The sequence below is a fragment of the Armigeres subalbatus genome, chromosome 3 (genome assembly GCF_024139115.2).
Source record: "Armigeres subalbatus isolate Guangzhou_Male chromosome 3, GZ_Asu_2, whole genome shotgun sequence".
Classification (NCBI taxonomy): Eukaryota; Metazoa; Arthropoda; class Insecta; order Diptera; family Culicidae; genus Armigeres; species Armigeres subalbatus.
Genome location: NC_085141.1, coordinates 249774611 through 249796574, shown reverse-complemented (window position 1 = coordinate 249796574; position 21964 = coordinate 249774611). Strand labels below are relative to the sequence as shown.

Below are 21964 nucleotides of genomic sequence, written 5' to 3'. Positions count from 1 at the left end.
TATTCTATCCTAATTAGAGTACCAATTGAATAAATAATCAAAAAAAAATTAAATCCCATGTTGTACAATGTTGGATGTTGAAAACGTTTAATAAAATACTAATAAGTTGGATCCTGGAGATCCTAAAAAAAAAATAACATAGAAATAATATTAAAATGTACATTAGACAACACTGTCACATCTTAGAGAGTAGAGGTGAGCGGGATTGTAGTGGTAGCAATGAGGTTATTTAAAAAATATTAAGAAATTAAAGTTAAGCAAAATTCAATATTATTTTAATGTTATACATCTTTGCATATCACAAATTCTTGAACATGCGATGTAACCAAGTTATGAAAGCTCAGTGCGTATTGCTGACAATTCGCCAAAATGTAGGCAATTATATTGCAACTAATGAACTTGAAGGCATTAATGATAAGACATGGCAACAAGGTATGAATGGCACGAATGGAGTGTTAACTCATCACTAATGGACCATGTCTCATATGTCCATAAATATGAGTAAAAAGGGTAAGAATGTTTCGAATTTTTGGCCGATGTGTTGGAACGCATCGAAGGTGGGACGTACACCTGGGCGGAGACTACCATAGCGTAGTGCCCATTCCTGGACCAGGACCTACAGGAGTAGGTCCAAGCGGCGGAGGACCTACAGGAGTAGGTCCGTGTTCCCGGTGGCATTGGTAGGCAGCGGGTAAGCGGGTGGCGCCGCCCCTGCTGGTCGAAATGTCGCTGGAGGTAGCAGTTTCCGATAACGATCAAGTCGGAGAGCGGGTAGAACTGCTCTCTACTTAAATTGTCGTTCGGAGGTAGCAGCATTAGCTCCGATGAGGAGCTTTGGTTGGTCTGGTCGCGACAAGCAGGACGATTCAAACTAAGGCAAATTATTTGCAAGAGGTTTATTGTCTTGAAGTCCCCGTGACGCGAGGGTTTCAAATATTAAAACTTTTGGTTTTATCTAAGGAATGTAAGGAGTGGCCCAATTTCAAACGCCTTTATGATGAAAGCAAGCAAGCTGGCATCTACAGTGATGCAGACAACATTAGCCGCTTGATTGCACATCTAGGCAACAAACCAAAATTTTACGTATCAGCATTACTAATGGATCCTGGAAACGAGCAGCAGGTAGTCGACACATTAGCAAGCATCTATGGTCAACCAACGGCCATATACTAAGAACTATGGGGAGACTAGGATACCCTAGGATAGACAATCCACAAACGATGATCGATTTTGTGGTTACACTAGGAAATCTAGTGTGTAATATGACAATGATAAAACAAGAAGCTTATTTGAATAATCTTCTCCACTTGGCAGAGATCATCGGAAAATTACCACTGAACATTCGAGAGTAGTGGGCGGATGAAAAAGAAAAAGCTCTTATTCCAGCAGCGGGACAAGAACCAAGAAAACTTACCTTGGGAGATTTGTATAAATTCCTGAAACCTCAACAGAAAAGAGCAACTTTACTTTTAGCCCAGAAACCTAACCACGACAGACAAACAAATGCCCCTGTCCGGATACATGTTCAAATGGAAAATGTTACACTCAACCCTCTTTTTACGTCACTTATTGTGGAGACGTAGATCGCATGTGACGTAAAAAGATTTTTTGCTAAAATTTCTAGTATTTCACATAATTTATTGATCGTTGAATACTTTTAAAAACATTCACTTGCGTCTTACATGAGGTATTGTAACTACAGGGACTCTCCAAATCCAGGCATATGAGATGTTATAAGATCTCCAAATTGTCCTGGAGTTTGAATCAAATGGTCTATCGAATCAACCAAACCCTTCATGATGTCCCAAGCCGTGTTATCAACTCAATTATGTCCTTCGAGGGTTTGTCTTTCACTTGCGTCTCAAAACAAGACATATGAGGTGTTGTAAGATTTCCAAACTGTTCTGGAGTTTAAATCAAATGGTCTACCGAATCAACCAAGGCTTCCATGGTGTCGCCATCCTCGGTGTCAACCCAATTTTGTCCTCCGATTATTTGTGTTTCACTTGCGTCTTCAATTCTTGCATGTATGAAGTTGTAAGATCTCCAAATTTTCCTGTAGTTTGAATCAAATGGTCTATCAAATCTACTGAGGCTTGCATGATGTCCTCAGCCATGGTATCATCCCAATCATGCCTTCCGAGTATTTGTCTTTCACTTGCGTCTCAAATTTTAGCATGTAAGATGTTGTAAGATCTCCAAATTGTCCTGGACTTTAAATCTAATGGTCTACCAAACCAACCAAGAACATAATATATAGGCATCTTCGCCGTGGAATGTGGTCCTTCCATGATTTTGAAACGCTAGCGAACCTAGCGGTGGAAGTCAAGCTTTACTACACAACGCGCATAAGACAGAGCGAGAGCAGTATCACATGCTTTACTGTCTCTTTCTTTCGATTTGGATGTACGGGAGTGCCATTCATCGATCGTTGATACACAAGTAGCCTACTTTAAAACTTGCAGTTTGTACTATGATTCCTATTTGTTTTGTGCAACCAAGGCTTCCATGATGTCTTCAGTCGCGGTATCAACTCAATTATATTCCCCGAGTATTTGTCTTTCACTTGTCTCAAATCAAGGCATATGAGGTGTTGTAAGATCTCAAAGTTGTCCTGGAGTTTGGATAGCTTGCGAATTGCGTCTCAAATTCTGGCATGTAAGATGTTGTATTACACGAGAGAAAAGAAAAAACGCATGCTGGAGCTCAAGGAACTCTAAGAAAACACAGAAAGGAAATCTTCTCTAGCAGCCTCCAAGAAAAAGCCAGAAAACCCATCTCAAGCGTACCCAAACCAACTCAAGGAAGATGACGCACACACCAACGTACATTCACTCCAGAACTTACTTACTTACTTATGGATCCTGTACACCTCCGGTGGTGCAAAGGGCCGACTTGAAAGATCTCCATCCTGAGCGTTGCCCGGCTATCGTTTTAACCTGTTGCCAGGTTAGATTTCGGTCGACTTCTTTTATTTCTTTATTGAGGCTTTGTCGCCATGAGCCTCTGCTGCGATGTCCCGCTGGGTTCCAGTCTAATGCTTGTTTACAGATTTCATTTCCGCCCCTACGTAGAGTGTGGCCGACCCAGCCCACTTCTGATTCCGAATTTCTGTTGCTATCGGCCTCTGGTGACAACGACGATGGAGCTCGTTGTTTGAGATCCAGTTGTGAGGCCACCAGGCCCGAATTATATACAGCAGGCATCTGTTAATGAACACCTGCAGCCGTTGAGTGTTCTCCACTGATACACACCATGTTTCGCTAGCGTATAACAGCACAGATTTCACGTTAGAGTTGAAAATTCGTATTTTGGTGCGTTCACTTATCTGCCTGTTTTTCCAGATATTTCTTAAACTCGCAAAGGCAGCCCTTGCTTTCTTGATCCGTGCGCCTATGTCGATCTTGGTACCGCCATCTGACGCCATTTGGCTACCAAGATATTGAAAGCTTTCAACATTCTCCACTGGTTGCCCGGCTACTGTGAAACTGGAAGGAGTCACTGTGTTTACATCCAACGATTTGGTTTTGTTAACGTTGATGAATAAACCTGCCGAAGAGGAGCGCGCTTACTCTGCATATCAGAGCGCCGTTGCGCGAGGAGTGCAACGTCATCAGCTAATTCGAAGTCATTTAGGTGCTCCATGGTTATAGGCTGCCATAACAGTCCGCGGTTTGTTTCACGGTCAATCGCATCAACCAGAATCTCGTCGATTACGATGAGGAACAGTAACGGTGATAGAATACATCCTTGCCTCACACCAGTTACGACCCGGATAGGGTCGGACAAGACCCCATTGTGCAGCACTCTACACGAAAAGGCCTCGTACTGTGCCTCGATGAGGCCGATGATTTTCTCAGGAACTCCCTGGCGTCTCAGGGCGCCCCACATATTCTCGTGATTGAGACGGTCGAAAGCTTTTTCGTAGTGAATGAAAACCAATTAAAGGGACTCTTGGAATTCGTTTACCTGCTCCAGAATGATGCGGAGCGTGACAATATGGTCCACACAGGATCTTCCGGCACGGAATCCGGCTTGCTGCCGCCGGAGAGTCGCATCGATCTTCTCCTGAATCCGGGCTAGGATAATTTTGCACAGAACTTTGAGAACGGCACACAGCAACATAATGCCTCGCCAGTTATCGCATACAGTCAGGTCACCCTTTTTGGGCACCTTCACTAAGATACCTTGTCGACCGGGAAAGTCGCGGTGTCCCAGATATTACGAAATAAACGATGCAGTAGTTGAGCGGATGTCATGGGGTCAGCTTTGAGCATCTCGGCTGATATGCGGTCGACCCCTGGGACTTTATTCGATTTCATGCTTTGGATGGCTGTTTGAATCTCTAGCAGTGATGGAGCTTCAATATTGACGCGTGTTATACGTCGGATCCTAGGCAGATCATGCCGAGGTGGTGATGGCCTGGCTGGCACTTGAAAAAGTTGTTCGAAGTGCTCGAACCAGCGTTTCAGCTGGTCAGTTGGGTCGGTCAATAACTGATCATTTGCGTCTTTCACAGGCATCGTTGCATTCATCTTCGCCCCGCTTAAGCGTCGTGAGATATCGTAGAGGAGGCGAATGTCCCCGGTTGCGGCGGCTCTCTCTCCTTCGTCGGCCAGAGAGTCTGCCCACGCTCGCTTGTCCCGTCGACATGAGCGTTTTACTTCCTTCTCAAGAGCCGCGTATCGTTGACGGGCTAAGACTTTGGCTCCTCTGGTTTTCGATCGCTCTATCGCGGCTTTGGCTTCTCTTCGCTCCTCTATCTTCCTCCAGGTCTCATCGGTGATCCATTGTTTTCTTTGGGTGCGTAGTTCGCCCAGATTGTTCTCGCTGGTGGTGATGAAGGCATTCTTGATGGCGGTCCATTGGTCTTCCACGCTGCCACCTTCCGGAATATCTGCAGCACGCGTCTCCAGTTCTTCAACGAAGGACCGTTTCAAAGTGGCATCTTCCAGTCGGCGTGTGTTGAATCGTCGTCCAACTTTTTCCTCCTGCTGACGAATCCGCGCAATGCGCAGGCGTATTTCGCCGATGAGGAGGTGATGATCAGACGCGATATCGGCACTACGTTTATTCCGTACATCAAGAAGGCTCCGTTTCCATTTTCGGCTGATGCAGATGTGGTCGATTTGATTTTCTGTAAAGCCGTCACGGGAGACCCACGTGACCTTGTGAACCGGTCGATGAGGGAAGAGCGATCCCCCGATCACCATGTCGTTATTACCACAAAATTCTGCGAACAGCTCTCCGTTTTCGCTCATTTCTCCGAGACCATGGCTTCCCATAATGCGCTCATGGTTCGAGTTGTCGGATCCGATCTTCGCATTGAAGTAGTCCAAACAGATCATGATATCACCCTTCGGAATTCTATCTACGACGGCAATGAGTTGACTGTAGAAGTTCTCTTTGTCTTGCAGATCGGCAGCATCGGTTGGCGCCTAACATTGGATTATAGTAAGGTTTCGGACCCGTGTTCTAAATCTGGCAACGATTATCCTTTCACTTATAGGTTCCCACTTCATAAGCGCAGAGTGTGCCTGAGCGCTTAGTAGGAAGCCAACTCCGCGATGCCGGGGAGCGTGTTCACCTCGTAAACCAGAGCATAGCAGAACTTGTCCCGACGGCGTTCTGTGTTCTCCAAAGTTTGGCCAACGGACTTCACTCAGTCCCAGGATCTCAAGCTTCATGCGGCGTGCCTCATTCGCAAGTTGTGCCAATTTACCCTGGTGGGCTAGGGTTAAAACGTTCCATGTTCCTATTCGTGTCCGTTGTTTCGCGCTAAGAGTCGTCGCCGTAAAATCAGTCCGTATTCTTTCATTATCGGATTCTCGAACAAATTGATGTTTCGGGAACAGTAGGTTGTTGGCCCAAGGTTCCCTATCCACCGGGATGGGGCTGCCATCTTAGGCATAGCTTCCGGGGAATAGCATTTCATGTTCAGCCGCTGGATGCCAGAACGGACGCTGTTGGAGCCGCACCTCCTTGGTGAACAGACGCTCGGTCAGTCGGGTCAAATTTGTTTAAAGTCCCACCCAACACCAGGACTAGGCTAGTGCGCTTTGAGCGGCACACGGTCGCTTTGATAGGGCCTGCTTGGGGACACATGCAGCTTTTTATAGGAGTTCAACAGAGCCCACTGTCGAACCCCACCACATCCTAGGCAGACCCCACAGGACGCACCCTCTCACTCTAGCTGATGTCAGAAGGACAACAGTGCCCAGGCTGCACTACCAGCTAAGTACGCAACCCTTAGCTGGCGGTCAATTGTCATCGGAAGACCCGTGGAAGCGTGAGTATTGGAATTTGTGAGGACCAGAGCTATGTTAGGCGCCCCTTCCCGGATGTCAACTCACCATTTCGCAGCCCATTCACTCCAGAAGCACTCCAGAAGCATCAGATATATTTCAGTCGTTTCTCTGATCCGGGGGCACCGTGCTAAGTGCAGCGGTTGCGGTGCTTCCAATGGCGAATCGAATATCTCTCCAGCCAACTTCAAGAGACGCTGCGCCTAGCTGCTCTTCCGTTGGGAGTGCCACTTCCAGCTGCTGCGCGTATCCTTGGGCTAGTCTACCGTCTTGTAGCCGCCCAATTTTAAGCCGCGGCGTCCGACTTCGACGCGTGTTGTACACTGTCGAGTTTTGAGCGCAGGCCGACTGCAACGAGGTAATGGTCGGATTCAATATTCGCACTGCGGTAAGTGCGGACGCTCGTGATGTCGGAGAAAAATTTACCGTCGATTAGAATGTGGTCGATTTGGTTTTCCGTTTCTTGGTTAGGTGATCTCCATGTGGCCTTGTGGATATTGTTGCGGGGAAAGAAAGTGCTCCGGACTACCATTCCGCGGGAGGCTGCGAAGTTTATGCATCGTTGGCCGTTGTCATTCTATACGGTGTGCAGACTATCCGGTCCGATGACCGGTCTATACATTTCCTCCCTTGCTACCTGTGTGTTCATGTCGCCGATGACGGTTTTGACGTCCCGCAGTGGGCATCCATCGTATGTCTGCTCCAGCTGTGCGTAGAACGCTTCTTTTTTGTCGTCGGGTCTCCCTTCGTGTGTTGATACTGCCAGTGACGTCCCTACGCCTGGGCAGTGGACGTCCGCACGCCCCTAACTAGCTCACCTCCTAACTTGGGATTCTCAGGGTCGGCGACTGCTTGCTTCGGGTGATCACACTTACCTTACCCAACGAAACTGAAGTAGACAAAACAAAGAAGGCAGAACCATTGAAAGGGAAATCAAGGCGGTCGTATGAAGATTAAACTATACAATACCAGGAAATAAGCTTAAACATATTTATTTACATAAGAAATACAAAGAGTAGGAAAGATATTCGTTGCGGCCGTGCACGTGCATCAGAGAGGAGGAGAGGTACGATGATTTTACTTGCCGAACGATCTGCTTCGCATATCGGATCATCCGTCGTTCCGAAAAGTGTACTTCCGTGGTCTTTCTGACTTCTGGTACCCATTCACTGGTGAATCATTGATGGCACTGGGCGCTGCCAAGGTCAATGGTGACAAGGCGACCGGGTGTTCATTCAGGGATGATTGTTGGCTTTCGGAGCTGCCGTTGAACCTTCGTCGACGTCCCAGCACCCGCAGGCGGGTGGTGACTCATAGGATATTGAGCGGCGGCAAGCGGGGCAAGCCCACGGTCCTCACCGTCGCTCTCACCGCCAAAACGTCCGTCACCCTACCCTCGCGGCGTGTGATTCAACGATAGCTCAACTCGTTGATCACCGGTGCTGAGCTCGCCGTCCTAGCTAATGTCGGCTCTGACAATCGTCCACGATGTCTGCTCCACAGCTGGATCGAAAATCGTGCTGAGATTCACCGTCCACTTTGGCAAAATTGTGCTGCTCCCTCTTCGGCTTTTTCCACTGCCGGAGCACTATCACCCACTTTTCCGTGATTTACCGTCGCCACCGAATTTTACCGTCCACGTTTTTTTATAAAGAGTTTTTCGTCCGTAGTGCTCGGTTTGACGACCAGACTACTTCTCTCCTTTCCTCTTCCCAGTCGGAGTGTCGACTCTCTTTTCTTCCCGATTTTCCTCTCCCATCCTCTTCTCTCACTCTCTCCTCCTCCCATTCTACCTTATTCCCGGAACTGTCATTGGGGCAAGGTTGCCACTCTCGTAGAGATACAATGTTAAATATAATCTTTAGTGAAGATGTGTGGAGTACTAATTTTCTATCAGAAGCGTAGCACGGAATAAATGTTATATAACAAAAAAATGAACTTTAATTACAGTATTGTCTCAAACTAACAAGTTATCGTCACTTGACTTCCATATCGTAGGTTTAATTACATTGGTTCCGATTGGTCGGTAACAATCATCCCTCCTCCCAAGGAAAAATTGCCAAGCGGTACATTCCAACTTGGTAATTTTTCTAGAATTCATCTTTTCCTGATTCGACATGTTCGTACCGTAGTATGCACTGGGTAAGTAATTCTCCGGATCCTTCTCTTTTATTATTCACTTATAGATACTATTTGTTTACCGATTATTGGTGTTTAGTTTTTCGTTGTTGTACTCATGTTCCAATGAATTTTTACTGAGTAGGTTGCAGTGCATTTGTTTCAATCGCATTCCTATGTCATTTATTTCAATCGCAATTCTGTATTCTCATTCTATTTCTTAAACTAATTCTTATTAATGCTTTACTCATTCATCTTCATTCACATTCTCTCATTCGTGGGTACCCTTTTAACATTTACTTTCTCTCACTCATTCTTCTTTCATTCATGTTTATTTTGTAAACTACCTTATTTATATTTGTCTTGAAAATTTATTAACTCTTCATAGACGATTGGTATTGGAAGATAATCTTCCTCTTCCAATATTACAACTAGGCTTTAGTGCATGCCTTGTCGTCCTATTTCTTATGCAAAATAGGAAAACCTTTCGCCTTTCTCTACACGCCCGTTTGAAACCACTCAAAATTGAGTGGAAAACCACTCATTTTCAGTAAAAGTGGAACAACTCAAAAATTGAGTAAACCAATGTTCACTCATTTTTGAGTAAAGACCGGAAGATGTCAAAAAATTACTAAAATCTACTCAAATTCGTCATCAAAGAAAAGTGTAATATTGATTACTTTTCACTCAAACCGCACATTTTTTTTTTAATTTTTGCAATTTTACCTGATTGAATAATATTTAAATTGTGTTTAGAAAAAGAGTAATCTTTGTATTTTATTTAAACAAAAATATTACAAAAATTTCATCTACCTATCTAGGATTGTTGAGGATTACATAAAGTACATATTCAATTTTATACTTGGTGTATTTGTCGGAGCTGTATCCATTCTTTGTCCTCCAGTCCCGTCGTCCAGCGTAAAGATCTGAGAACTCCTGGTTACGACTCCGGTTTCACGCCAGAACTCGATCACGTTGTCGTACTGGTTACTGGCGATCAGTGGCGATACGCCGGCCTCCGGAAATTGTCACAATCAATTGATTGATTATGGGAGTAGTGGCTGGTGACTGATCTTGGGTTTCTTCGACTATTGATTTTTTGTCGTTGATCATATTGTAGGACCAGTTTTTATCGGATTCGTGGTGCTATGTATTATTTCAGCGTGAAAATCCGGAATTGAAGAAGTTGGGATAAGAAATCGTATACTATAGCAGGTAAAGATTACACCAACTGGTCCTCAATAAACTGATTTCTACGCTCCTTTGGGCTGCAATTTCAAGAGATTAAAACATGTTTAAACATTAGGAGGATATTTCTAGCTTATTCTTGATACAACTTACCTTTGATATCCTCAACGATCTCCGGTTAATGCCTTGGTTATTTCAGATTTATTCAAAATTGTAGGAATTTTCAAACTATTTCTTTATTTCCTCGCTTCAATGACAACTTGAAATTTTCACTCAATTTATCTTTTATGCATTCATTTACAATATGACTATATATTACTCAATTCATAAAATTAATTTACTCATTTTTTGACATATGACGCGAATTTACAAAATTGAGTAAAAGTTAAACATGAATTGAGTGGAATCCAATGGGCGTGTAGGAAAGAGGAAGTTTTCCCTTAAATCTGATGTGTGGCCTCGCCGTGTGCATCATCACGACGAATCCCTCGTACTTCTCTTTTTCTAAAAGAGATCTAAGCCGCAATGCTTGCGCTTTCGGTTTTATTCTGGACGCACGGTTCAGAATTCCGAGCAAAGCAAAACAGGAATCAAAACAAAATACGATTAAATCTTCTAACATCAATCTACCTTTCGCTTCAACGATAGCGATGAAGAAACCAAAATCAGCATGCCGTAGCAGCCGTGGATTTTTATTTAGCTGTTTGGACAAATCGACCTATTTTGGAGAATGGAGAATCACTACTTGTACAGAAGCTACAGCCGAGGACCGCTTACCAATCATTATCGATCCTGTTCAGGTGCAAGAAAGGAATCTTTATCGAAAGTGATTGTTACCAGGAAATCTAATATTTTTTCCATCTGAGGTCAAAGAACTCTAGGGGCACGTAGTTGGGCTGGGTTCGAGTGTTAATACGGAGAACAATGACCTCAGTGACACGAAAAAGATTTTAGGGTTTTTTTTTTTTAGGCAGGCTTCAGGTGAACTGCCGGCCATACCCCAAGAGATTTTCCGTCCAGATCGGCAATCTCGTAGGATGAGGAACCGATTTTGCGGACTACCGAAGCAGGGAGATATTGCGGCCCATATTTCGCATTATAATTTTCGAGCGCACTTGACTGCCGCATATTTCGGCGGTATACCATTTGTCCGGCTTGTAAAGCTTTGCCATAGGCACGATGACGAAGACCGTATCGTTTGTGGCTTTCTTGATGGGCCTTTTCTAGTTTTACTTGGATTAACTTTCTAATATCGCCAAGCATTTCAGATTGACGTCGTTTTTGCTCTGCGGAGGAAACTTGTGGATCATCTTTGCCGAAATGATGGTCAGACCCTTTTATACACATCTCATACCCGTGCGTTGCAAAGAATGGGGTCAAGTCCGTCGCTGAGTGCGCTGTTGAATTCAAGACGGTTTCTACTTCGGACAGCTTGGTATCCCACAGTTTCTGATCGCTTTTTACGTAGGTTCGTATCGCGGCATTGACTGTTCTATTCACTCGCTCCACAGGGTTTGCCTGGGAGTGATATTTAGAATTCAGCCAATGTCGGATATCGAACCTTGTACAAAGTGAACGAAACTCATGGGACAAGAAACACGAAGCGTTATCCGTAATAAGTACTTCGGGCACTGAATTTCGGTAAAACCACTGGTCCCTTAGAGCTTTACAGAGGTTTTTGCTTTCTATTTTGCGAAAGGGAATCAGCATAATCCACTTGCTGAACAGATCAACGACGGAAAGGATATACTGGTTCTGGTTCCGACTTCTGGGTAGAGGCCCTATAAAATCTAGTGCGATGATCTGCCAAGGGTGAGACGTTACGCGCTGTTCACCTAACGGGGGTGCCAACGCGATGTTAGGGGCTTTTGTTTCTTTGCACGTAGTGCATTTACCTACATATTCCCTCACATCCAGAACCATCCTAGGCCAAAAGTGTCGCAAGCGAATACGGGACAAGGTTCTATCAATGCCAGGATGCATTGAACCATCGTGGCATTCGTGAATAATGTGCTTACGTTGGGCCGGAGAAGGAACGATTTTCCAATCAAACCGATTATCGTGAGGCTCGCTTGTGTTCACCACGTATTTATACAGCACGCCATCACGAATTCGAAAGTCTGCATGTTCGTCCGGTTGCTCAGCAACTTTCTCAAGCAGGTTCTCGTAAGTAGCCATGTCATTAGGGATCGGATTAGTGTTAGCCATGTCCAAGGACACCGAGAGTATTTGAACTCACCGTGGTTACACTCCGCGAAAGGGCATCAGCCACTACATTTTCTTTACCTCGACGATGCCGTATCGTCATATCGTAGTGCTGTAGCTCTAAGCACCAGCGACTACACCTTGAAGCCGTTTTCCATTTTGCGGTCATGATGTGGGTTAGAGCTGAGGAGTCGGTAATGACCGTGAAGTGTGAACCCTCTATATACCCACGGAAAGCCTCTATGGACAAGAGGACGGCCAACGCTTCCTTTTCGCACGCATGATAATTCCGTTGGGGAGTCGTCAACTTGTGCGAAAAGAAAGCGATGACTCTCTCAAATCCCTCCTGAATTTGAGTGAGGATACCCGCGACGGCGACGTCACTCGCATCAGTTTGTAAGGTAAACTCCTTAGAAAAGTCAGGGCAAGCAAGAACTGGCGCCGAAATAAGTTTCTCCTTAATCAAGTTAAACGATTCTTCTGCTCCCTCATTCCATCCTAAAACCTTCGACTTCGTTTTTAGTAAGTCCGTTAATGGGGACGTAACCCCGCTGAAATCCTCTATGAATCGGCGGTAATAATTTGCCATTCCTAGGAACCGTCGCAATTTTGTAACCGTAGTGGGCCGATCGTATTCCACAATAGATCGGACTTTTTCGGGATTGGCCCTCAGGCCATCGGTTGACAACAGGTATCCTAGGAACGGCAATTCATTAACGCCGAACTTAGATTTTTCGATGTTGATAGAAAGGTTCGCTTCTGCCAGGCGTTTCGCTACTTCCCGAAGGAGCTGCACGTGATGCTCGAACGTCTCTGATACAATGACTATGTCGTCAAGGTATACAAAGACGTTCGGTTCCAATTCACCGTGACCAAGAACTCTGTCCATGAGTCGGGATAGAGTTGCTGGACTATTCACCAACCCGAATGGTAATCTGGTGAATTGGAACATTCCCTTGCCCTGAATACTAAACGCGGTATATTTTCTGGAAGATTTTTCCAATGGGATTTGGAGAAATGCTTCCGATAAATCTATAGTACTCAGGAACTTAGCCCTGGGCAATTGACCGAGTATGCGGCCGGGATGGGGCAAGGGATAAGCGTCACGTACGGTCCTTTCGTTTATTTTGCGAGCGTCCAGGCAGAGTCGAACCTTTCCGGTTGGTTTTATGACTGGTACAACGTTCGAGCTCCAATCGGAATTCGCTCTCTCGATAATACCAATCTTCAGCATTCTATCCAATTCATCCACTACTTTCTGCCGTACCTTCGGGGAAAGAGTATAGGGATATTGTCGTGCCGGAGATTTGTGTTTCCACTCCTCTGCTAGTTCTATACGGTGCTCTAGTAGAGGAGTAAGTGTTACTCTCTCTGGTCGAGCACAGAGGAACAGTTTTTTAACCTGCTCTAGTTTCTGACGTTCGGCTTCCGTGAATGGATTCGAAGCTGGACTAATATTTGGAGAAACGCTCATCTCTACGGTGGCACAATCCTTGACCGTTGGCCAAATTTGAAATTTCTGCCAAAAGTCCATCCCCAGTATACATTCTACAGAAAGAGTTTTCACTACGAGGGTTTGAACAATTTTGAGGCGTCCTGCAAAGTTGTACGGAATAGAAAGTTGGCCCAGAACTTCTAGTTCTGACCCATTCGCAGACTTTACCACTACTGGTTGCCTGACTGGTCGCAGTTTTTGGTTATTGAGAGTGTAATATACTTCTTCGCTTATCAACGTCAGTTGACTTCCTGAGTCCAAGAGGCCCTTGGATGGTCGGCCATAGATTTTAATTTTTGCGTAGGGTCGGTTATCGTGCGTGTCACCAATCGTAATGTTGAGAACCTGGGACTCGTCCCGTCTATAGAACTCTTCTCCAACTGGTTCCCAAAATTCGGCAAGAGTGATTCCTCTAGGAACAGGATTTACGCGTTTGGGCTCGACGGTCTGCGTTTTTGGACCGTCTGCAAGCCGTTTTTTTGGCAATATGGACAGTTCTGGGTTTCAAAACCTTTGAACCCGCAAACCATACAGATAGAGCCTCTGTAATTTCTACATTGCTCTATGGCATGGCTTGTCTGCCGACAATACAGACACTCATAACTCCGAGGAGGACGATGTGCTTCGATAAGCATTTCCAAAGTCCTTCTTGGCCTGGAAGGTCCTTCTTTTGGATCCAGTTCTTTCGACTGACTGGTGTGAAAGGAAGGGGTGGGTTTCTTATTTTCTGGTTCGTTTTTTCTTTTTGGGAACATGTCCTTCGATTTGGGAAAGAAGGTGGTACCCTGATTCTGACCTGACTTAAACGGTGACTTATTATTTTGGCTCTTTGAGTCTGGTTTCTCCGACTTCGATTCGGAAATAGCATTAGCTGACTTCTCATTGCCGAACACTTTGGCAAACAAAGAGAAATTGGAAGCGTCAATTATGCGACCCGCTTCCAACAGATCGGGCAAACTAAGAATTGGCTTCCATAGAAGTGTCTTTTTATAATCCACTCTCATGTTCCTTTTAAGGATATCAAGCTGTTCATGATCACTCATGGGGACGATCATAGATCTAAACATGCTCTCCATTTCGTAAAAATATTCTTGGAATGTTTCATTCCTTTGCTGGCGCCTTTGGTAAACCCTTGTGCGAACCAGCGAATCGAGCTCGGGGTGGGCGAACGTTTTCCGGAGCTCACTGACCAGATGTGGCCAGTTAATAAGGCGTCCCGAAGAACGCATGGTCATGTACCAGTTGAGAGCTGGTCCGGTAAATAGATGAAAAGCGGAATCGAACAACTCTGCTTCGGAAGTTCGTTCCGATAGTGCTAGCTGTGATACCAGAACCAGGAATTCATTCAGTTTGAGTCCCTGATCGGTTCCAGCATACTTGTCCAGCTTCCACTTCGACACCGGTAATGATTTGTGGCCATATTGACCACGAGACGGGTCCGCCGTACTCACATACTGATGTGAGATTGGAACCTGGCTTTGATAAGGCTGACTCGGAAGAGTCTGAGGAAATTGAACATTCCTCGCACCCGGTAGGAACGACGAGCTTGAATCTTGTCCTAACAAAGGGTGAAAACTCGCCGATGAAGACATTGAGCATCTCCAAGGGTCACCGTAAGGCGGCCAAATTTGTCTTCGTTCATTTTGCGAGACAGGAGCCGCGCCCTGAAAAGCAGTGGATGGCACTACGTAAGGAGCGTGTGTCTCCGGTGTGTACCCCATTGCTAAGTGTGAACTAGAATACATGGAAGTGGAAACACGAGGGTTCGGATTCGTAGTCGTAGTCAACGTTTGGAACTGAATGGTAGGATAGGTCGCTGATACTCCGGGATTAAAACCGGGCGTAATCGCCGTGGCGACTGAGCTACTTGGGTATGTACTTGGTATAATGCCAGGGAATGTGCCAGGGTTACGGTGTTGGTTAGCTTCTAACTGAAGTGTCCCTATTGGTAGGTCAATGCTCGAGCTAACAACTCCTGATCCCGATTGTTTGGGTATTGTACCTGTGTAGGTTGTAGGGTTCGGACGTGAGAATATCCCCGCCTGTGCCACATTTGAAACCGGATTAGCCGTCAGAGTCGAATGCACTTCTTTGAATTTTCTCAACAAATAGATTTCATGCTCTAGTGATAATAGTGCCTCTTTGACATCGGCAGACTCTACCTTCTGCACATCGCTCTTCACTAATCCCAATCTACGCAAAGACTCCGCGATATCTGCGTCATCTGCTAATAACGGTTCCCTAACATTTTGTCCTGGAGGGACCCCTCTTGCCGTTTGCACTAACGAATTCTCCGCGTCCTCAAATAATTCTTCTATTCCCGCATTTTCATGATCAGCTGGCAACCCAGACCGCTTCCCGTAAAAACATTCGTTTAAGTGAGCCAAAACTGCTTCCTGCATTTTTGCAACCTCTACTCTATCTTCTGCTGGCAATTGATCTTCTATAAGAATCAATCGATTTCCTAGGTGCAACAACCTCGATTGGTACCTTGGTGGCACTGCTTTGGCTGAAACTCTAATAGTACCGTCAATTTCTGTGAACTTGTCCACACAAACCTCAAACTCTGTATTGGGATCGCGCTTCATAATCAGAAAGGGGTTCTCGACTGTCCTTTCTGCTTTCAATGCTTCTCTAAGAGCCCTCCTTTTCCTCGCAATCGATTCATTGTCGTTGAACATAATTTTCCTCACCTCCAATTCAAAATCTAATTCATCCTCTATTAAATGATCCACCCTAATGTCGAAGAACCACTGTCTCAGCTTCATCACAATCAACTTTTGATTACTGATCGCCATTTTCAATTAATTTCAAGCTTAATACCCTAAGTAATTCACTGTTCAATTTAATTCATAAGCTAACTAAATCCCTAATACTAACAATATTTACAATTCACTTTTCAATTCATTTTTCAGTTCAATTCTATTTCCTTAATTTTAATTCCTTAAATTCAATTCAATTCACTAAACTTAACTTAATCAGTAAAATTCAAAAGAAAAAGAGTAGAACTATGGAAAATAAACTCGATAATCAGGAAAATAGCATATATAATCGATTTGGTTTACGAACCTGGATCAAACAGATCGTAAATCTTACCTTTTTGCATCTATTTCGACGACATACCAAAACATTCACGATGAATAGAGGAACGAATCGTGAGTCTCCCGGAGCAAGCAGAAAAAAAATTGGAGATTTTTTTTTTTTTTTTTAGTTGGATCGCCAATTGATACTGCCAGTGACGTCCCTACGCCTGGGCAGTGGACGTCCGCACGCCCCTAACTAGCTCACCTCCTAACTTGGGATTCTCAGGGTCGGCGACTGCTTGCTTCGGGTGATCACACTTACCTTACCCAACGAAACTGAAGTAGACAAAACAAAGAAGGCAGAACCATTGAAAGGGAAATCAAGGCGGTCGTATGAAGATTAAACTATACAATACCAGGAAATAAGCTTAAACATATTTATTTACATAAGAAATACAAAGAGTAGGAAAGATATTCGTTGCGGCCGTGCACGTGCATCAGAGAGGAGGAGAGGTACGATGATTTTACTTGCCGAACGATCTGCTTCGCATATCGGATCATCCGTCGTTCCGAAAAGTGTACTTCCGTGGTCTTTCTGACTTCTGGTACCCATTCACTGGTGAATCATTGATGGCACTGGGCGCTGCCAAGGTCAATGGTGACAAGGCGACCGGGTGTTCATTCAGGGATGATTGTTGGCTTTCGGAGCTGCCGTTGAACCTTCGTCGACGTCCCAGCACCCGCAGGCGGGGTGGTGACTCATAGGATATTGAGCGGCGGCAAGCGGGGCAAGCCCACGGTCCTCACCGTCGCTCTCACCGCCAAAACGTCCGTCACCCTACCCTCGCGGCGTGTGATTCAACGATAGCTCAACTCGTTGATCACCGGTGCTGAGCTCGCCGTCCTAGCTAATGTCGGCTCTGACAATCGTCCACGATGTCTGCTCCACAGCTGGATCGAAAATCGTGCTGAGATTCACCGTCCACTTTGGCAAAAATTGTGCTGCTCCCTCTTCGGCTTTTTCCACTGCCGGAGCACTATCACCCACTTTTCCGTGATTTACCGTCGCCACCGAATTTTACCGTCCACGTTTTTTTTATAAAAGAGTTTTTCGTCCGTAGTGCTCGGTTTGACGATCAGACTCCTTCTCCTCTCTTTTCCCAGTCCACACTCCACTCCTCTTTTCTTCCCGTTTTTCCTCTCTCCTCCTCTTCTCTCACTCTCTCCTCCTCCAATTCTACCTTATTCCCGGAACTGTCATTCGGGCAAGGTTGCCACTCTCGTAGAGATACAATATTCAATATAATCTTTAGTGAAGATGTGAGGTGTACTAATTTTCTATCAGAGGCGTAGCAAGGGATAAGTGTTATATAACAAAAAATAAGAACTTTAATTACAGTATTGTCTCAAACTAACAAGTTATCGTCACTTGACTTCCATATCGTAGGTTTAATTACATTGGTTCCGATTGGTCGGTAACAGTGTACGTTGATGATGCTATAATTGAAGAAACGGCCTTTTATCCTCAGCTTGCACATCCTTGCGTTGATCGGCTGCCACCCAATCACACGTTGGCGCATCTTACCCAGCACTATGAAGCCGGTTCCCAGCTCGTTGGTGGTGCCACAGCTTAGGTAGAAGGTAGCCGCTCGATGCCCGCTTTTCCACACTTTCTGTCCTGTCTAGCAAATCTCCTGCAGCGCCGCGACGTCGAAGTTGCGGGGATGTAATTCATCGTAAATCATCCTGTCGCAACCTGCGAAACCTAGCGACTTGCAGTTCCATGTTCCAAGCTTCCAATCGTGATCCTTTATTCGTCGTCTAGGTCTCGGACGATTATAGCGAGTCGTATTATCTCTTATATTGCTCATAATTATTGGTTTTCCAGGCGGCTTATTGGGCCTGCGCAAACCTCCTGTCTCGTCGGCCTCAAAACCTCCTGTCTCTCGGGATTCGTTTTCTTTTTCAGTGGTGGACCGTTAGCCTGGGCGAGCCGTCGACAATCCTGTGTCAACCTATCCTCTATGAAGGCAGTGTATATGCTTCGTAGACTTCTGGTAGGTCTCGGAGAGCAGCCGCTTAAGGCAACTACAGTGTTCGAAGATAATAAAGGTTTCTTGAGTTTCGTTCATGCAGAAAGGGCTATTATGCGCTCTAAACACATCGATACTCGGCGACGCAGCAAGGTTCTGGAAACTGTTGGAACAGCTCGGAGTATGGAACGAAGGGGGCTCGAAGTACGCGTTTGAAAGGAATAGGAGTAGGAGAGAGAGCTCCTGTGGCACTGGCGTCAATTTTTTTTGATAGTTAGATATGACATTTAGAAAATTCAAATATCCTTCTATTAGTTGCACTTACTTAGTTAAGACTGTAAAATCGTTTTAGATGGAGTAAAATCAAAGAGCAGATTTTTTTCACAAATTGTAGGACAACACTGGCCACAGGAGCGCACGCAATAAAAATAAACTGGAATGTTTTCACTATACTGATAATTCAGTTATTTCAGTGTTTTAGTCCAGTAAGCCTCTGTACAGCAACGATGGTAATTCACCACTAATAATTCTGCGGTATTCTTCATTATTAAAACAGGGCTCATCCGAATTTGTCTCATCGTAGTTATCCATCATCGTTTCGGTGAGCTCAATGAATTTGTATTTCTCGAATATTGCGACATGGAATACTTCTACAAAATTTAAACTCGTTAGTAAAGGATTCATTAAACTTTATGTGTATGCACTCACCGATAAACCCGTTCCGTAGGAGTTCTACTTGTAAGTCTACCAGAGTGGGAATTCTACCGAGGTATCCCATTTTACCCAGCACCGTTGCGAAATGTGTATGGTACTCGTGAAGGATTCTGCTCCGATGAGTCGTCTTAGTGCGATTGTCAACAATCAAGTCTAGCAAACTGTAGACATCCATGGCTGGTGAACCCCAATGACACGCTTGATAGTCGATCAACATCGAATCTTCGATGCGGCCATCCGGATTTCTTTTATGCATTATGTTTTTCCAAGTGAAGTCAGCGTGGTTGAGAACATTGTAGCCTTTGGTCAGAAGATCCGGAGTGTAGATATCGCGTAAACGTTGACCGATGGACCTAAGAAGAATTTTAAACTTCTCCACGAACGATTCGCAACCATCCCATTTTTCAATAGCATCGCAGAATTCCTTGAATCTATTCGTGAAATGAGTGAGACCGGCTCCTGTAACTAACAATTCTTTAACGCTGTTCGTTGATAAGTCCATAATCTAAAAACGAATATTTAAATTTTAATATGGACAGTTCTAACTAAATTATTTCTATTTAATGTAAGGTCGTACCTCCCGATGAAGATAAAGCGATGCAGCATGAAAATTTGCGATGTTTCGTATAGTTGGAAGAGCCTCTTCAAAACTTTGAACGCTCACTCGTCCGGGAGTCCAGCCATCGGGCGTAAGACTTTGCAGAACAATAACGACATGTGGCTGCAGTGAGGCATGTATCAGCCTGCAAAAATAAGCTTTAAGAAACCAGTCGATCAAATAGTGTGAATATCTTTACCTCGCGACCTCCAGATGCTCACCAGCATCGTTCAACACCTTCACCATAGCCGGAAGAATCTCGCTGTACATTTTGATCTCTTTGATAAACAGAATATTGTCCTTCGCAACTTCCTTCTTGAAACCCTCAGCCACTGCCGGTATTTTGATTATCAAATTTATTTCCTGTTCGTCGGACTCACACTTCGAACGATATCGAATGCAAGTGCGATACATGACACTGGAAAAGTTTTCGCCGGGTTTGGTGGCCGGAAGTAGTTCATATCCACCCGCGATCTCAATCGATGGATCGTTTTCAGATTTTTTCAAAATTCCAGTAAAGAATTCACTGTTCAACCAGGCGGGAACCTGCAATTCGCCCGCGCTATATTCCCCTGCCATGATGAACGTTACACACGAGACAGTGCGTTGCTTCCCACTCAAAGGCTCAAGTGACCTGTTGAAGTGGTTTTGTAATCTATTGAAAAAGGTAGATAAGACACGTCATGCTGATGACGGGCTCGTTTGACCATATAGATAAACAGATGCGTGATTATTGATACGGTCATTGGTAGGTCGGCCAAGTGACTACCCGTGGCATGTCAATAGATTTTGCACGAGTTTGGCTTTGCAATACATGGTTCGTGATTCACCCAGGTCGATGTAAACAACAGATGAAATTAGTATTTTGGACAACGATCTAAGAAGAATTTTAAACTTCTCCACGAATGATTCGCAGCCATCCCATTTTTCAATAGCATCGCAGAATTCCTTGTCAGTTTGTCTGTTCAGACCATCTTTCACTTACAACCACTCTATCGACGGAATGATAAAACTTGTCGAAATTGAGCGATTTTCGGGTCGAGACGGAATCTCGTTTTGTAGTTCGGGTGAAAAACATCTGGGCTACGAAATGGTGAGTTGACATCCGGGAAGCTACTACATAGCTCTGGTCCTCACAAGTTCCAATACTCACGCTTGTTCACCAAGGAGTTGCGGCTCCAACAGCGTCTGTTCTGGCATCCAACGGCTGAATATGGTATTCCCCGGAAGCTATACCTAAGATGGCAGCCGCATCCCGGTGGATAGGGAACCTTGGGCCAACAACCTACTCTTCCCGAAACATCAATTTGTTCGAGAATCCGATAATGAAAGAATACGGACTGATTTTACGGCGACGACTCTTAGCGCGAACAACGGACACGAATAGGAACATGAAATGTTTTAACCCTAGCCCAGCAGGGTAAATTGGCACAACTTGCCAATGAGGCACGCCGCATGAAGCTTGAGATCCTGGGACTGAGAGAAGTCCGTTGGTCAAACTTTGGAGAACACAGAACGCCGTCGGGACAAATGCTGCTATACTCTGATTCACGAGGTGAACACGCTCCCCGGCATCGCGTAGATGACTTCCTACTAAGCGCTCAGGCACACTGTGCGCTTATGAAGTGGGAACCTATAAGTGAAAGGATAATCGTTGCCAGATTTAGAACACGGCTCCGAAACCTTACTTGTATAAACCAATGTTATGCGCCAACCGATGCTGCCAGACAAAGAGAACTTCTACAGCCAACTCAATGCCGTCGTAGATAGAATTCCGAAGGGTGATATCAAGATCTGTTTGGGCGACTTCAATGCGAAGATCGGATCCGACAACTCCAACCATGAGCGCATTATGGGACGCCATGGTCTCGGAGAAATGAGCGAAAAAGGAGAGCTGTTCGGTGATCGGGGGATCGCTCTTCCCTCATCGACCGGTTCACAAGGTCACGTGGGTCTCCCGTGACGGCTTTACAGAAAATCAAATCGACCACATCTACATCAGCCGAAAATGGAAACGGAGCCTTCTTGATGTACGGAATAAACGTAGTGCCGATATCGCGTCTGATCATCACCTCCTCATCGGCGAAACACGCCTGCGCATTGCGCGGATACGTCGGCAGGAGGAGAGAGTTGGACGACGGTTCAACACACGCCGACTGCAGGATGCCACGGTGAAACGGTCCCTTGTTGAAGATCTGGAGACGCGTTGTCAACAAATTGTCAACAAATATCAGGAAGTATTCGACGGACTAGGTAAACTGGATGGTACTGTTCATCTAGAAGTT

General features: G+C 45.1%; 1 protein-coding gene across 1 annotated transcript; it reads right to left on the bottom strand.

Moving 5' to 3' along the window:
* Positions 1–16660: 16660 nt before the first annotated feature.
* Positions 16661–20307, bottom strand: LOC134227913 (uncharacterized). The gene is made up of 4 exons (XM_062709618.1): positions 19879–20307; positions 19659–19824; positions 19076–19586; positions 16661–19017 (listed from the first exon to the last, which is right to left on the bottom strand). The coding sequence occupies exons 1-4, from the start codon at positions 20256–20258 to the stop codon at positions 18845–18847; spliced, it is 1230 nt and encodes a 409-aa protein (XP_062565602.1). The 5' UTR covers positions 20259–20307; the 3' UTR covers positions 16661–18844.
* Between the last annotated feature and the right edge of the window lie 1657 nt (positions 20308–21964).